The sequence below is a fragment of the Sapajus apella genome, unplaced genomic scaffold (genome assembly GCF_009761245.1).
Source record: "Sapajus apella isolate SASKATOON/1434 unplaced genomic scaffold, GSC_monkey_1.0 scaffold94, whole genome shotgun sequence".
Taxonomy (NCBI): domain Eukaryota; kingdom Metazoa; phylum Chordata; class Mammalia; order Primates; family Cebidae; genus Sapajus; species Sapajus apella.
Window position 1 is genome coordinate 259237 of NW_022437034.1, and position 14629 is coordinate 273865.

At 45.0% G+C, this 14629-nt stretch overlaps 1 protein-coding gene across 3 annotated transcripts in view; it reads left to right on the forward strand.

The window, feature by feature from the left end:
* The window catches only part of STOX1 (storkhead box 1), a 58609-nt gene that overhangs the window by 22646 nt on the left and 21334 nt on the right, over window positions 1-14629 (forward strand). For 2 of the 3 annotated variants that reach the window (XM_032256162.1, XM_032256163.1), the window contains exon 1: window positions 6320-7288. The exons of the other annotated variant lie outside the window; for it this stretch is intronic. In XM_032256162.1, the coding sequence (XP_032112053.1) occupies window positions 7153-7288 (136 nt within the window). In that variant the 5' untranslated portion in view covers window positions 6320-7152. Of the gene's footprint in view, window positions 1-6319; window positions 7289-14629 lie in introns of those variants that run through there. 3 annotated transcript variants of the gene reach the window in all.

Genomic DNA, 14629 nt, shown 5'->3' on the forward strand with positions numbered 1-14629 from the left:
CCTCCTGAGTAGCTGGGATTACAGGCACACACCACCATGCCCAGCTAATTTTTGTATTTTTAGTAGAGACGGGGTTTCACCATGTTGACCAGGATGGTCTCGATCTCTTGACCTCGTGATCCACCCGCCTCGGCCTCCCAAAGTGCTGGGATTACAGGCTTGAGCCACCGCGCCCGGCAACTTTTCAAACTGAGTCAGGGTCATGAGTCACTCCAGCTAAAGTATAGAACAAATGTCATACCACATTTCATTTCTTTTCTTTCAAAACAGTCTCGCTGTGTTACCCAGGCTGGAGTGCCAGTGGCGTGGTCTTGCAACCTCTGCCTCCTGGATTCAAGCAATTCTCTTGCCTCAGCCTCCCAAGTAGCTGGGATTATAGGCGAGCACCACCACACCCAGCTAATTTTTGTATTTTCAGTAGAGATGGGGTTTCACTATGTTGGCCAGGCTGGTCTCAAACTCCTAATCTCATGATCCTCCTGCCTCGGCCTCCCAAAGTCCTGGGATTACAGGTGTGAGCCACCATGCCCAGCCACAAAAAAGATTCTTAATATGTCCTCTCATCTCCCATCAGCTGATAAACTTGGGGCCCCCCCAACTTCAACCCAAATAAATCAGGTCAGTTCTTGTTTCAGAGGGACTTCCTGGAGGCAATTTTAAGTAGTCCTGCCTGCACCAGTTCATCTGTCCTGCTGTGTGGACGACATCTGGAGGTGTTGTGTAAGATATTATACATGGACTGTATAGGAGCTGGGACCATCCACTACTGTCTGTGACCAGAGATGTCAGTCAGAAATGGTGTACTCAGCAGTCAGTTTGAATTCAGAGTGCTCACTGCAGTGAGAAGAGCAGTCAGGAAGAGGGCACAGGGTAGCAGTTTGGGAGAGCAGGGTGGAATGCTCTCCTGGTGTTGAAGGACTTCCTCAGTTCAGCTAAAGATGGGGGTCATGTGCTGAGATTACAGATGTGAGCCACCGTACCTGGTCCTAAACTCCTCTTTTTTTTTATTCAAAGTTTTGCACAAACCCTAACAGTTAAATTCAGCATTTACAGGGATAAAATTGCAGCTGCAGGGAAAAGCTATTTCCTCTCTGCTGGAGGAAATGCAAAAAGGGAGGCAGAATGCAGGCGAAAATGTGGCATATAAGAACTCTCCTTCTTCTTCTCCCTGTTTGGCTCCTGGGAGAGTCTCCAGGACTGTTTCTGCTGCTCACAGAGGTTTCCCTCTACATTCTTCAGCATTCCTCTCCCCTGTGGGCATGAGGGTACTAGTACCTGACACAACTATCAACATTTGAATCCCTCCCCTACGTTCCCCTTTCCCCTGTGTAGGGAACTAGGGCAGTACCTCCTGAGACAGGAAGATCAGCTGGGCTAGGAAGGGAACTAAGGATCAGAAGGGAACAAAAAAGTGTCTCCAAGATAGTAAGTGTACAGTAAGCCAGACACCCTTCTTGCCACAACGTGGCCCTGCAGCCCTCATAGACCCGCTCTGGCTGTGGGAGCTCAAGAACCCTCTCCCTCTCACTGCAAGGAGACAGTGACAGTAACTTCTCTCATCCCAGGTAAAGCTCATCTCTAAGAATTTACAGATCCCTTCTCCTCCCACCTGGAGAGGACAGCAAAATCCAAAGGTGCCGTTCTGGCAGCATTTTCCAAGCCTGTCTCCTGATCCTTGGCTAACACACTTCCCAGTTCTTGCAGTAGGTCTGTGCTGGTTCTTGTGGATACTGCTCCAATCCTCCTAACCAGCTACAGGCCTCTTGTCTGTCTCTTCCAGTAAACCAGGTGACAAATAGGACCTTATCATCCTTGCTGCCATAACTGTTGGGCTTTTAATAGTCATCTTTATTAATCTTAGTTTGGATGCACACATGACGTCTTCTGCGTCAGAGGCATTTGTTATTTACAGAGTAAGAGAAAATAATATTATGTAAATAATTATAACTGCAGGCCGGGCACAGTGGCTCATGCCTGTAATCTCAGCACTTTGGGAGGCTGAGGCGGGTGGATCACAAGGTCAAGAGATCGAGACCATCCTGGCCAACATGGTGAAACCTCGTCTCTACTGAAAAAATACAAAAATTAGCTGGGCGTGGTGGCGTGTGCCTGTAGTCCTGGCTACTCAGGAGGCTGAGGCAGGAGAATTGCTTGAACCCAGGAGGCGGAGGTTGCAGTGAGCCAAGATTGTGCTACTGCACTCCAGCCTGGCGACGGAGCGAGACTCTGTCTCAAAAATAATAATTAAAATTTAAAAAATTATAACTGCATAGGCACTCCCTGCCCCAGGGTGGCATGATGAAGGCCAGATGGAAAAATCCCCAGCCCTAGTGGTCAGACACTCCATAGGTGAGGGACAGAGAAAAATGGAATTTCTTGGTTTATGTGAAGGAGAAAGAGGCAACTGCTTCCCTCTTCTCCTAAACAGAGGGAGGAAGCATCTTTGCTGCCTGGAGACAGAATGGGAAGGATCCTGGGTTCTCCTTCTATCCTTCTGGAATATAAATACATGTTTCCAGGAGCCACGTCAGCTCTGGTGGCTCCAATTTTTATGACCTAGGCATGTCTCCAAGGTCCTGGGCCTCATTTCCCCTTGAAATGTAAACAAATTCTCAGAGTTAGGTAAATCTTTCTGGAGTCTCTCACTATACGGTTGTAAAATAGCTGAGGATCCCAAGTTTGCAGTGACATTTATCCTGAACTCAAACCTTAAAAGACAAAGATTCTGCTTCTCTTGCTACTGACTGCCTCTTTGGGTCACATTAGAAGCAGAATGGGTGTGGAGTGGTGACCCAGAAGTCCGTGCTGCTCCAGGCTCATGAGAATTGGCTTTGCCCCTTAAGTTAGAGCTGAGGCACTGAGCACTGGACTGCCAGGCTGGAGCCTGAGGTGGCAGTGGAAAGGGGAGGAGGCACCCTGGGCACCAGGGTTAGTGAAGGGAGCTGCAGGTGAGAAAGCCTGTGTGGTAGGAGCAGGAGAACTGGCTGTGAGGCACTTGGGAGAGTGGATGTTTCATGAATAAATGGAGAATGTCAGTCTTAGGTGCCTAAAAAGGAAGAAGAAGGGGCTAGAAAAGCAATAAGATGGGAAGCAAGTGTATCTAAAAGAGATATTGGAGCTCCTTTTCTAGACTGAAACTCGAGAAACAGTATGAGTGGTTGTCTAGAATAGGGTTAGGAAGTTGTTGTCCGTGTGCAAGGCCCCAGGAGAGGCCAAACAGCCTGCGCAGATGGACCTTGCTTGCTTTGCCTGGTCACACACTCTGAGAAAACCTCCATGATGTCATGGGTCAACGGTGCAGTAATGGATAGCTTAGTGTGAAGAAGGTGGCCGGCTCCTAGAAGCACAAATCGGGTGATCTTCCCATGTAGAAATCAGAGCCGCTGACCTACAGCCTCAGTTAAGATTTCTCAGGGATTGTGAACTTTACATTTGGTTTCTAAGGCAATGGCCTTGTGAACATATATTGCAGTCCTGCTGAGGAGTGGTCACTTCCAGCCAGATGTAACCTGAAACCTTCCTTCTGTGCTGAAAAAAAGGGATTTCACAGTCTTAAAGATGAACAGTTTGTGTCTTTAAAATTTCTAACAGCCTAGAAACGCTTCTTAGTAAAATTACATTTATATGAATTGTACCCCTGAAGTAGCTTTTATCTTTTAAAAGGTAACATTTCAGAGGCCACAGAGTCTGTAATCAACTTGAAAGCAGTTGGAGCATGGCAGACAGTCTGGGAGACCTGAAAGAGACCATTGATGCAGAAACTCAGTGCTGCTTTCCAGATTGGGGCACGGGCAGTTCAGAGGTTGGGAGACAGTGTGGGCGATGGGGCAGGCTGGCCAAGGGGGTCAGGGGAGCACCTGAGGCTGTAGACAGTCCTCCCTGGATTCTGGCCCAGGCCCTGTTTATTATTCTGGGCTACCTGAGCCCCACCTCCATCAGTAGGAGAGAAGCAGGCAAGGCTGCAGTTTCTGTGATGCTTTTGGTAAAGAGTATGTATATGTGTATAGTCTGGGCTAAATGGTAGCACTACACATGTTTTATCTCATGATGCAAAGTGGAGCCCCTATCCCAGCTCCTGTCACCACAAAGCCTGGGCCTCTTGGAGTGGGAGGCCTCTGCTGGGCTTTGTCACCTGCAGGCAGACCCTGCCACAGAGAACTGGACCTGGGTGGATCCAGGTTCTTTGGGGACCTATGACAACTTTCTTCGGCAAATGGAAGGGATTGCCTACTTCTGAAATATACATGATGTGAATCATTATTTGCCTCTTTAAGCCCTGAGCTAATCCTATATTGATGTTAACAGTGATATGGGCTTATTGTCTCCATTTCACAAGACTTCCTATCAGAAGCGATTGAAAGGCATCCCTTTCTCAGGGCTGTAATGTAGATACCCATTTTGAGAGCAACCTGTTCTTTGAACAGCTATGACAGTTCTTATCTTCCCCTCTGTGATTTCTACATGCTGTAAGGAAATCCTTCCTTATCCAGAAAGAGTGCCTATCACTATCTTTTCAGTACGAATTAAAAACTGGGAATCCTGGTTGAAGCTTCTGCATCTCATCTCAAAGCTTCTGCATCCCAGACTTGATGTGATGCAGGTAAACAGCAGCAATTCTGACACCTTTTCTGTAAATATCTATCATGTGGCCAGCTCATGGCAGTTACTGTGCTGAAAATAAGTATTTAGTGTGAAGATTTAATCAAGTCCTTAGCAAGACAAATGTTTTGCTCACAGCAGAAAAAAAGAAGAAGGAATAATGTCTAATGTCCTTAGCTAGGTATTTTGGTTAGAGAGGTATTTTGTTGCAGTTTGTGGAAAGTCTTCTAAAAATGACTTGAACAAATGAAGGATAGATTTGTCTCACGCAACAAGAAGCTTGGAAGTAGGTAGCTTGGGGTGAGCTTGGCTCAGCAAGGCTGTCTGAGATCCGGGCTCTTGATTTCTGCCTCATCTTCCTAGTAGATGACCTTTTGACAACATGCTTGTCACCTCACGGTCACAAGATGGCTGCATCCTCTGCAAGATCCAAGCAGGAAGAAATAATCATAGATGAAGGGCCTTTAAAAAAGTTTCACTGGGGGCCAGGCGCCCGGTGGCTCATGCCTATAATCCCAGCACTTCAGGAGGCTGAGGTGGGCAGGTCACGAGGCCAGGAGTTCGAGACCAGCCTGGCCAACATAGTAAAACCACCGTCTCTACTAAAAATACAGAAATTACCCAGGCATGGTGGCAGGCGCCTATAATCCCAGCTGCTTGGGAGGCTGAGGTAGGAGAATCGCTTAAACCCAGGAGACAAAGGTTGCAGTGAGCCCAGATTGTACCACTGTACTCCAGCCTGGGCGACTGAGCAAGACTCCATCTCAAAAAAATAAAGTCTAATTGGGCCAGGCACGGTGGGTCACACCTGTAGTCCCAGCACTCTGGGAGGCTGAGGCAGGTGGATCCCCTGAGGTCAGGAGTTTGGGACCAGTTTAACCAACATGGTGAAACCCTGTCTCTACTAAAAATACAAAAAATTAGCAGGGCATGGTGACGGGCACCTAGAATCCCAGCTAGTCCAAAGGTTGAAGCAGGAGGATAGCTTGAACCGGGGAGGCAGGGGTTAAAGTGAGCTGAGTTTATGCCACTGCATTCCAGCCTGGGCAACAGAGTGAGACTCTGTCTCAAAAAATTTTTTTAAAAAAAGTCTCATTGGTCTCACCTATGTCACATGTCTGCTAGTTATGAGACTGGGAAATTGAGCAGGATGCTTTCCTGCCTCCACGCTAGAGGCAGGTGAGGGAAAATTTGATTATGCATGTGTATTGAATGGGCCAACTTGTGTCGTCTGCCACCAGGGGTCAAAATAAAATATCACTGAATAGGATAGGCTGCTGAGGTATGCCTCTGAGAGATGAAGTAGGGCTAGCAGTAGGCTTTGACAGTGTATATTGTTTCTTTCCAGGTGAGGAGCAGGTCATGGGGACTGATGCCTGGTCAAATAAGCTATGAGAGTTGGGAAAAGAAAAGTCAGGATTTGCCAGGCATGGCGGCTCACCCCTGTAATCCCAGCACTTTGGGAGGCCGAGGTGGACGGATCACCTGAGGTCAGGAATTCGAGACCAGCCTGACCAACAGGGAGAAAATCCATCTCTATTAAAAGCACAAAATTAGCTGGGTGTGGTGTGGGCATCTGTAATCCCAGCTATTTGGGAGGCTGAGGCAGGAGAATCACTTGAACCCGGGAAGCGGAGGTGGTGGTGAGCTGAGATCACACCATTGCACTCCAGCCTGGGCAACAAGAGCGACACTCTGTCTCAAAAAAAAAAAAAAGTGGGGGGGAAAGAAGTTAGGATTAGTTAAGAAATCTATCCATGTGCCTAACTGGTACCCTACAGGAGAAACTTGAAGTCCTAGTAATAACATGGAACAAGGGCTGATCAAGTTAATATCCTTAATTTGGGAAGAAAATTTTAAAAGTGCTAATATCAGTAGAAGAACTGACGTGTGTCATATCTTATTCCAGTTATTTTCAGATTGTTTTCCTGCAGTAACCTCTGAGCCAGATACTATTATTCATCTTGAACAGTTGAGGTCACTAATTAATACTCAAAGAGGGCACACTGACAGTAAGTGGAAGTAGAGAATGTGAGCCCAGGCCTACCTGACCAATTCCACAGTTCCTACTTTTATCCTGTGATGCCTTAGTGGCCCAAGGCCCCACAAGGAACAATCTGGCTCTTTTTCCTCGTGATGGTCCTGGCCCAGGCAGCCCCAGACTTCTGGGAATAGCTTTGAGGCTTGGGCCCCAGGAATACTGAGCCCTAGTCCTTCCAATTACAGCCTCATGTTAGGTTAAGATTGCCTCCAACTACTGCCCTTCTATGACAGTCAAAGCCCATTGAGGGCAAGAGCTGTGTCCTGTTTGCTGTTGTAACCTTTGTAACTGGTATATAGTAGATAAATATATGCTGGATAAGGAATAACTGAGGGACTGTGCTGTTACAATATCAATGTGCTGTGAGTGCCTAATGCTAAACCATGGTAGCCACTAATTAAATGTTTATTAAACAGTATATATGAAGAAGGAGAATATATTTCCAGCTAATGGGGTCAGAGAACTATTCATCGTGATAGAGTCACTCAGCATTTGAGTCAGTCTTCAATGACATGGAGGATTTTGAAACACTGAGGTATGGGGAAGAGTGCTGTAGGTGGAGGAGACAGGGACAAAGGGACAGGATGTGGGGAGGTACCGACTATTCAGGGAGAGGCCAATCTGAATGGAGGGAAGTCACAGCTGAAGGTACAGTACTTAACTGAAGGGTAGTTCAGTACTTAGAAAAAAGGAGTCAAATATGATCAAAGGAGTCAAATATATCCCTGTCAAATATGATCAGGGAACATTGGGTTAAATAAACTAGGTAGTTGTTTGTTATAGAAGTTTTCAGAGCCTTTAATAATACCACTCTGACTCCAAACAGCATTTCTCAGACATTTGGCATGGGGACCGTTTTTCTTGTAGAGAGCATTTCATGGAATGAATGTTCTGCAGAACACTTTTTGTGAACTGCTGATCTTGTAAGTGCAAGGGAACTGAGACCCAAAGAAGAGAGCGACTTAGCAGGGCCACATAGCAGACTTTGGATTAGAACCCTGATACCCTGATCAGATTGCTTGGTCCCCAGTATAGGACTTGTTTGAAAATAGAAAGTGTAAGGGTTATTGCCGAGTTTAAAATGAGGAAACTGAGGCCAGTATGAGAAAATTAAATGCCAATTTATTCAGCTCCCAGGCGAGGTTCTCTGGTCCAGGGAAAGGGGGCCAGAGAAGTCTCGCTGACTTCCTGGGTGGCTGGTGGGGTTATGGCTAGGAGGACCGAGCAACAACTGGGTGCTCTGATTGGGTCCAGGGGAGCGGGATTGGGATGGGGCGGGCTGCTATTAGTTGGCGGGTTGTTGGGCAGGTTTTCCAGTGCAAGAGCCGGCCATGGTTGCATTAGCCGGAGCCTTCCAAGGGAGCCATGTGGCGAAGCTAGGTGCTGAGTGCCAAGCCTGGTGCCAGGTGCAGAGTCAGGTGCTGAGTGCAGGGATGGGTGTGTCCGACCTCCTGGTGAGGCAACCGGCCTTAAAATCTGGGAAACCTTTTTAATCTTTTATCCAAATAGCTATCTTGGTGTTGGAATTTTAAATTTTTATTTATTTTATATTTTTCTCTCTCTTAATTCCCCAAACTTGTTAAGTGCCGAACTTTTTAGCCCAGTTTTGTACAGTGGTATTTTCTGTTAATCACCGTTGGCTAGACCTGTTTGTCACTGTCATTGCTGTTGTGGGCTCCAGAACCTTGGGAAGATGATTGAATCATAATCTGTCCCAGTTTTCCTGGAGGTCAAAGAAAGCGTTCTCCTGCATGACCATTTTTAGGGACATATAGGGACTATAGTAGTTTACAACCTGTGTCTCTCTTGCTATTTATATAGCTAGTCCTTGCCCCAAACCCTTGTACCTGGTATGCTAAGTAGAATGGTCTACCAAAGATGCCCACATCGTAATACCTGGAAGCTGTGAATATGTTACCTTATATGTCAAAAGGGACTTTGCAGGTGTAATTACGTTATGGACATTTAACTTAGGGAGATTATTCTGGATTATCTGGCTGGACCTTGTCTAATCATAGGTACTCTTAAAAGCAGATAAATTTTCTCTGGCAAGAAGCAGAAGCAACGCAACGGAAGCACACGTCAGAGAAAGTGTGGGCAGATTTAATTCTGTGTTTGAAGATGAAGGGGACAGCATGACAGGAAATACAGGTGGCTTTAAGTTCCTGAGAGAGGCTTCCATCTGACAGTCATCGAGGAAATAGTGACCATGACCTCCATCCTCAGTCCTACAGCCATAAGGAATTGAATTCTACCAAAAACCTAAGTGAGAGTGAAAACATTCTACCCCTAGAGTCTCCTGATGAAACCTAGGCTGGCCAGCACTTTAATTTTGGCTCTGACACCCAGAACTTCTGACCTATAGACTGTGAGATAATAAATTTTGTTGTTTTAAGCCACTAAGTTTGCTGTAATTGATTTTGACAGCCATTGAAAACTAACATGACTGAGTAAAGTCATGAACATATCCAGGGTGGAAGCCTTGCAGAGGAAAAGGGTAGGAAAAGGCATCTCAGAGCCTAAGGGTTTGGGGCTGAGTGTGGATTTGTTTTAATATTTTTCAAAAGCCAGCTGCTTTGAGTCATTTAGCTGATTTCAGTCGGTCATTCCTGACCAAGGTTCCTTGTATCTCTATCCGCAGTGAGGGCGGTGGCCATGGGGGAAGGGAGCTAGAGGCTCAAAGGGCACTCCTGGGTGCCCCTGTCTTCTCTGTTATCAGTGTGCTATCTGGCAACCAAATTGTGGGATCTGTTATAATTGTTCCAGGCCCTCTGAGACTCAACTGATAGTCAATATTAGTGAATATGTCACCTGAAAAGGAGGCCGATAATTTACTAAATTTTGACAGGTTGAAGTGTGATAGGTAAAGAAGACATTACTAAGGACTCCTGCTGTTGAACAGCTCATCCTTCCAAGAGAAGCCTTTAGCTTTCCAGCAGAGGGCATTTCCCAGAAGGGAGCCATTTGTCTAGGAGTTAAAAATAAACATCACCATGCTTGAGAAAGAATTCCAGCTTCCATGGCAGATAACCCGATTACCCTTAGATCTGCAGCCAGCTTCTGTCTTGGTACTCTTTTGTTTCTAAATGTGGAGGAAAGTGTTTGCATTGTTTTACTTTACTAAAATAAAAGGGAAAAATGGAGAGGGGCTTGGTTTTGCTGGCCTGGAAACTTTCTTCTTTTTGTTTCCATTTCATTTGATTTTCTGAACCTATTTGAAGTTGTAACACAATAGATCTAATTGTTTAAAGCCATCAGAGTTTTGCACAGCATCTTATCTCTAATGAGGGGCATGTTGTTACAAAATGCTTCCATTTTTTAAAGTTCAGAATTTTAATGTTAAAAACATTTGGTAGAAATTCTGTACTGGATAAAAGAGCAGTTTAAAATCAAGGAAGCTTCTTGGATTACTTTGAACAAAACATCCTTTTTTTATTAAACTTGAGCGTATCTGCAGGCTGTTTTATATGCGCTCTGTTGTCATCTCTAATGCACATAGAGGATACCTTTCCCACAGTGTGATTCAATACAGGCAACCAAAAAGATGGTCTCAGATTTCATGTGTCTGGGTAATTAGCTGAGCTAGAGCAGCTCTGTTAAACCACTTGAAGGTCAATAATGCATGAATTTCTGGCAGACTGCCTAACTCTGAGTCCATAAACACACTTGTACAGGAACTAAATGTTGTTATAGTAGAGAAAAAATTGTGTTCTAAATATGAAATGAGTAATACTAGGATTAGGTTTTTCTTTTTTTTTTTTTTTTTTTTGAGACAAGAGTTTCGCTCTTCTCACCCAGGCCGGAGTGCAATGGCACAGTCTCAGCTCACTGCAACCTCCACCTCCCGGGTTCAAGTGATTCTCCTGCCTCTGCCTCCCAAGTAGCTGGGATTACAGGCACCTGCCACCATGCCCAGCTAATTTTTGTAATTTTTATATAGAGACGAGGTTTCACCATGCTGGCCAGGATGGCCTCAAACTCCTGACCTCAGGTGATTTGCCCACCCCGGCCTCCCAGAGTGCTGGGATTACTGATGTGAGCCACCACACTCAGCCTAAGATTAGTTTTTTCTAGAATTTAATTCCATGACAAATTCATGTTTTAGTAGGGCACAAAAATGTTAGGATGTGACTGCTTTTTGAATGTTGAAAGAAAATCTTTCCTCTGTCTTGCAGATTAGTAGCACAATCTCTCATGGGCCTTAAAATCAGATTCAGGCACTCTGATTTAAAATGTTAGAATTTAAATTCCAAGAGCAGACCCTCTTGGAATTTGTTTTGGCTTTTTAAAAGCATAAGAGTAATGTAAAATAAGCCTGATTGTTATTTTTTTCCCCTTAACAGTTCAGTTTTTATTAAAACTTTAATTTTGTCCCTGAGATTTTACTGGATTGCTCAGATACCAAAATAAACACAGTTGTTTTTTTTTCTTTTTTAGAGACAGGGTCTTGCTCTGTCACCCAGGCTTCAGTACAGTGGTGTCATCATAGATCACTGCAACCTTGAACTCCTAGGCTCAAGCAGTCCTTCAGCCTTGACTGCCAAAACATTGGGGTTGCAGGTGTAAGCCACTGTCCCTGACCACGCTCAGATTTGATAAGGATGTTTTTACTTCTAAGCCAGAGCAGGGATCCTCTTCTTAGGGGCCTGTGCCCAAACAAGAACATAATTTTTTCTTTTTCTTTTTTTTTTTTTTTGAGACAGAGTTTCGCTCTTGTTACCCAGGCTGGAGTGCAATGGCGCGATCTCGGCTCACCGCAACCTCCGCCTCCTGGGTTCAGGCAATTCTCCTGCCTCAGCCTCCTGAGTAGCTGGGATTACAGGCACGTGCCACCATGCCCAGCTAATTTTTTGTAGTTTTAGTAGAGACGGGGTTTCACCATGTTGACCAGGATGGTCTCGATCTCTTGACCTCGTGATCCACCCGCCTCGGCCTCCCAAAGTGCTGGGATTACAGGCTTGAGCCGCTGCGCCCGGCCATAATTTTTTCTTTAATCGCAAGTTTCTTTAAGAAAAATTCCAGCTAGTCCTTTTTCTTAAATCCACCATGGAAAAGGTGCCATCTTGTCTTTTTTATTTTGCGTACCTAGTCCTAAAAAGTAAATAAGTAATTTATTAAAAAAGCAGTAATAGCCTAAAACAATAGCCAAAAAAGTTAGAATCCAGAGGTGTTTGGTTTCCCTGTAAAAACTAAAGACAACTTCTTAACATATGTCCCTGAGTTGTCTTTCAGAAACTTGGACCCTCCACTGAAAACCCTCACCCAACAGATTCACTGACACATAAATTTCAGATGAGAAAAAATTAAGTACTAAACTCTGACCCTGCGTTCTTTGTTCTAAATTTCTTCCTAAATGAGTTGGAGGAATAATACCCCTGAGCCAGTTAACATTTTTCTTTATTGACCCCAAATTTTTAAACAAAGCTTCTCTTCCTTAACCAATTACAAATAGAAAATATTTAAATGTACCTATGGTCTGTAATCCCCTTCAAGAAATTCTTTTTCAATTGAAATAATGTGTAACCTCCATATATTAATTTGTAATTTTGCCCGTAACTTCTCTTCTAAAATTTACTCCTGCCTTTAAAAACCCTTGCTTATAAGCCATTGGGAGGTAAGGATTTAAAGAATGACTGCCTGGTCCTCCTTCCTTGGCACCCTATAAATAAATGCCTTCCTTTCTATAGCTATAAAAAATGCTTGATGTAGATATCTGGATTTACTGCGCCAGTCGAGTGGACCAGTTCAGTTCTATAACATTTCAAGGGTGTCCTCAGTGGACAAGGCAAACACAGAATTGGGCCAAGTGGATTGTAATGACTTTGTAATGATCCTCATTATGGTGTGATTGTTCACACTTCCTGAATTGGCCAGGAAATGGATTTTTTAGTCACTTGGTGACTCAGGGTCACAAACTTTCTTTGTGTCTGGCTGGGTTTCCACTAAAATGCTCATGATTTAGTGGAATCAAACCTCACCTTCGACTAATTTTTAATTACCTTCAAGATGTGGAGTGAATGTGCTATCTGAAGCCTGGCTGGCATTGCTGCCCTGTGTCAGACTTTCTCTCAGGGTGCAGGCCTTTCAAGGTCCATATCCCTTGGCTTGTGCTCCTCACGCCCCCCATCCTGGAGGAAAATGACATCACTGGGTAGGCCTGTGTGCTGACGCCAACTCTCCCACTTACAAGAGTGCAAAGTTTAGGCTTATGTTCATTTTGTTAATGCTTCCCAGTGATTATCTGTAACTAGAACATGTTAGGAGTCCACGGGGCCCCTGGTTGAAGATTTTTCTGGTATCACAGTTCTTGGGAGGGTTCACTGGTTCTACCACAGCTACCCTGCTGGGTCTGGTGGGAAGGCAAACTTGACATGTTTCTATTTGTCATGGGTGCACCTCTTGATATTCTACATTGGGGTATGAGTATTCACACCTCCTGAACTGGCCAGGAAGTGGCTCTTTGAGCCACTTGTTTTTCTGATAGAAAACAGGCAGGATAGGGTATTCTAGAGGCCTTCTCCTTGAGACTTATGGAAGTGGCCTTTGTGTTCTCACATGAAGAAATGAACTCTTGAAAAAACACACTCTGAGGGAGAGAGAGCCAAGATGGCCGACTAGCAGCAGCTAAGGATTGCAGCTCCCAGTGAAGGCGCAGGGAGTGAGTGGATGCCAGACTTCCAGATGAATTTTTGTTGCCCACGGATCAGGAGATTCCCAGCGGAGGAACCCCATGGGTCACCAGCACGACTCTTGGCTGACGCGGCTGTTTTGCCGGCGTCCTGGCATCCTGGTGTGGCGGTTCTTAGAGTGGAGTATGCGGGACTGGGTGCCCTTTTAGTTGGTGTTTGGAGCTCCAGAAGGAAGAGTTGCCCATTCAGCTGACTGAAAGGGTGACTGAAGCGGGGAGCCAGACTGGGAGATTCCCGGGCAGAAAAGCGCAATGAATCTTAGCGCTGCTGTTTCAGCCAGCGCTATCACCTAATGGGAAATTGCATAGATTCCGGCACCTTTTTGGCGGGCGACTGGGGCACCTGGGAGAGAATCGACCATTCAATTAGGAGAAGAAAAAAAGGGGGATCCAAGGCAGGGAGCTAGGTGATCGGGCTCAGCTGGTCCCACCCCCACGAAAAAACAGCAATTGGAAATGCTGACGGTTGAGAGTTTCACAGCAAGTACAGCTGAACCTGGGAAGGTCCAGCGCTGTTGGGGAGGGGCGTCCGCCGAAGGAAAACAAAGAAATAACATCATCACCAACAAGCTGGGTGTCCCCAATCTGAAAATCAGCAATTACAAAGATGACAGGTAGATAAATCGACAAAGATAGGAAGAAACCAGCACAAAAGGGCTGAAAACATCCGAAATGAGAATGCCTCTCCTCCTTCAGGGGATTGCACCTCCTCATCAGCAAGGGAACAAGGCCTGATGGAGAATGAGTGTCATGAATTGTCAGAATCAAGCTTTAGAAGGTGGATAATGAGAAACTTCTGTAAGCTAAAATAACATGTTCTAACCCAATGCAAAGAAACTACGAACCTTGAAAAAAGGTTTGACAAAATGCTAACGAGAATAGACAATTTAAAGAGGAATATAAGTGAATTAATGGAGCTGAAAAACACAATACGAGAACTTCGTGAAGTATGCACAAGTTTTAACCGTCGAATTGACCAAGCAGAAGAAAGGATATTAGAGGTCGAAGACCAACTCATTGAAATAAAACGAGAAGACAAGATTAGAGAAAAAAGGGTAAAAAGGAATGAGCAAATTCTCCAAGAAATATGGGACTATGTGAAAAGACCTAATCTACGTTTGATAGGTGTACCTGAATGTGACGAAGAGAATGAATCCAAGCTGGAAAATATTCTTCAGGATATTGTTCAGGAAAACTTTCCCAACCTAGCAAGGCAGGACAATATTCAACTCCAGGTAATACAGAGAACACCATAAAGATATTCGTCAAGAAGAGCAACCCCAAGGCACATATTCGTCAGA